Below are 2,748 nucleotides of genomic sequence, written 5' to 3'. Positions count from 1 at the left end.
GGGGGAGAGCAAAGCGGGGGAGCTTTTGGCATTGCTGGGACTGCCAGCAGCCTGGGCAAGGTGGGCACCGAGGAGAAGGGGGGCCCCCAATCCAAGCGTGACCCCCAGCAGCTGGGACAGGGGGACCCCCCGAACACCAGAGGGGAGGAACCAGGGACGGGGAACTCCTGGGAGGCTTTTTCAGGGCTGAATCTGGGTGTTTGGGAGTTTTTTGTGGAGCACTGATGGCCGGTGACTTGTAGAGATGGACTTGGGCAGAGCGACCTTCAAATTCAATGTGTGTTGAGGAAGAAGGAAAGCCTTATAAATACGATTGTCTGGCAAAAGATTTTGTGAACATAAAAAGTATAAGGAAGATTGAAATGAAAGCAATATCTGAGATACCTCAGTTAGTGATCAACTGGAAAACAATGGTGTGGCCCAACTGAAGGTAATCCCCTTTTGATGAAACAATTCCCTCTGCTCGCAGACAGATCCAAGGGTCAGTGCAGACCCCACTAGCTCAATAAAAGGGGTCCAAAGAGGAGTTTTTAGAGTTTAAAATGTAACATAGTATTGTGATGTAATGATTTTTACAGGCTGTATGTAAATGCTATAGTATTTGTATCTTGTACTAGATTGGTTAGTGAGAAATAGAACATTCAACACAGAAGAAGATTTAGTATTGTAACAGGAACCTTACTCTCTTACGCTCTTCTCCTCTTACTCTCTTACCCTCTCACACTCTCTACCCCTCTCTTCTCTCGGGCCTGCTCCGAGCTGTGCCTGGCAGCTGCAAGCAGGGCCCTGCACCCAGGCCCTTTGCAATAAACCACAAGTTCCACGCCCTGGCTGCAGAGCTCTCTCGTCTCCGTCCGTCCCGACCGTCCTACCCCCCGACACTCCTACAAATGCTCTCATCCCTTGTTTTCCCCAAACCAGGATTGCCCATTGCCAACCCCAGGGAGGCTGTGAGGAAGAGGAAGATGGCCCGGGACACTGAGGCAGGTGAGGAGGAAGTCAGTGCCCCTTTCCTCTCTGTGCTGCTCCATCTCCCAGCCCAGCACGGCCCTGGCTGCAGCTCAGCCCTGGGGGATCTCCTTGCCCTTGCCTGTGGCATGGAGGCAAATCCCATCCTGTCCTTGTACTTCCTCCCCCAGAGCAGGAGCTGAGCATGGAGAGCAGGGAGGACAAATGCCCACGGCAGAACGTGGTGGAAGAGGCCGTTTTGAGCGGCTCCACGGCGCAAGAAGCCAATGGGGAGGAAAAGCCCCGGAGATGCCGCACGAGGAGGGGCTGCAAACGCAGCTGGCAGGGATCTGAGGAGGAAAGAGCCAGCCTGGGTCAGGAAGGCGGCCGGAGACGGAGCCAGAGCTCGGAGCTGGTGCTCCATGAGCAGCTCCATGGTGGGGAGAAGCCCCATACGTGCGAGGAGTGTGGGAAGAGCTTCAGGCAGAAAGGCGACCTGATTGTGCACCAGAGGATCCACACTGGGGAGAAGCCCTACGAGTGTGGGGAGTGTAGGAAGAGCTTCAGCCAGAGCTCCAGCCTGATTGTGCACCAGAGGACCCACACTGGGGAGAGGCCCTACGAGTGTTCCAAGTGTGGGAAGGGGTTTAAGACCAGCTCCAATCTCCTCCAGCACTATCAGAGTCACAGAGAGGAGAGGCCCTTCCAATGCCCCGACTGCAGGAAGGGATTCAAGTACAACTCCCACCTCATCAGACACCGGCGCATCCACACTGGGGAGAGGTCCTACGAGTGTGATAAATGCAGGAAGAGGTTTCAGGCCAGCTCCAATCTCCTCCTGTACCATCGGATTCACACAGAAGAGAGGCCCTTCCGTTGCCCTGACTGCGGGAAGGGATTCAAGTGCAACTCCCACCTCGTCACCCACCGGCGCATCCACACTGGGGAGAGGCCCTACGAGTGTCCCCAGTGTGGGAAGAGCTTCTCACAGAGCTCTGCCTTGACCAAACACCAACGGAGGCACCACTAAGGGAAGCCCTGCGAGTGCCCCGAGTGCGGGCAGAGCTTCGTGCGCTGCTCCAGCTCCATCCCCCACTGGAGGAGGCACTTTGGGCACAGCCCTGGTCACTCACATTCCCTGTGATCCATGTTGGGAACACACCTGGCTGCTTCGCCTTTTGGTTTGGCCTCTGCTTCACCTTCATCCTTTAAAAACACCCAAAACTGGGTTAAATGAAGGAAATTGATCAAATAGATAGATCTGAAGTTCCATAATTGCTGAGTTGTTTTAGAGGGAATTTAGTATTTGGGGACACGTTCTGTGTGGAGTGCTGTTGTTGCTAAGAGGCAGGAATTTGATCTCACCCTTCTTGTGTTGCTAAGAACTCCTCCCTGACCCAACCCAACTCCACCCTTGGGATACCCTATAAAAACTCCACGCTCTGCCTTTGCCCTGTCTTTGGGGATAAGAAATGGATTCCCAAAGGATCAGCCCTTTTTCCACTGGATTACAAAGGATCAGCCTCATTCTCTACTGGATTCCTAGAGGATCAAGCTTTTCCCACTGGATTCACAGAGGATCAGCGCTTTTCCACTGAATTCCCAAAGGATCAGCTCTTTTTCTACTGGGTTCTCCGGGGATCAACCCGTTTCACACTGGATTCCAAGAGGATCAGCCTTTTTCACTGGATTCCCAGAGAATTCTCACACTGTCATTGTTGTTTTTGTTTTTACTACTGCAATTGTATTATTAATTTTTCCTAATAAAGAACTGTTCTCTCTACTCCCATATCTTTTCCT

General features: G+C 52.8%; 1 protein-coding gene across 1 annotated transcript; it reads left to right on the top strand.

Annotated features, from left to right (window-relative positions):
- The first annotated feature begins 864 nt into the window (after positions 1–864).
- LOC135441833 (zinc finger protein 239-like) lies at positions 865–2,300 on the top strand. The gene is made up of 2 exons (XM_064701389.1): positions 865–987; positions 1,145–2,300. The coding sequence occupies exon 2, from the start codon at positions 1,154–1,156 to the stop codon at positions 1,976–1,978; it is 825 nt and encodes a 274-aa protein (XP_064557459.1). The 5' UTR covers positions 865–987; positions 1,145–1,153; the 3' UTR covers positions 1,979–2,300.
- The last annotated feature ends 448 nt before the right edge of the window (positions 2,301–2,748 follow it).

Source organism: Zonotrichia leucophrys, unplaced genomic scaffold, assembly GCF_028769735.1.
Source record: "Zonotrichia leucophrys gambelii isolate GWCS_2022_RI unplaced genomic scaffold, RI_Zleu_2.0 Scaffold_572_32274, whole genome shotgun sequence".
Lineage (NCBI taxonomy): Eukaryota > Metazoa > Chordata > Aves > Passeriformes > Passerellidae > Zonotrichia > Zonotrichia leucophrys.
This window is presented reverse-complemented; position numbering and strand designations above follow the sequence as displayed.

Excerpts from the sequence above, each read along its gene's own strand:
- LOC135441833 (XM_064701389.1), top strand. The coding sequence starts at position 1,154 with ATGGAGAGCAGGGAGGACAAATGCCCACGGCAGAACGTGGTGGAAGAG.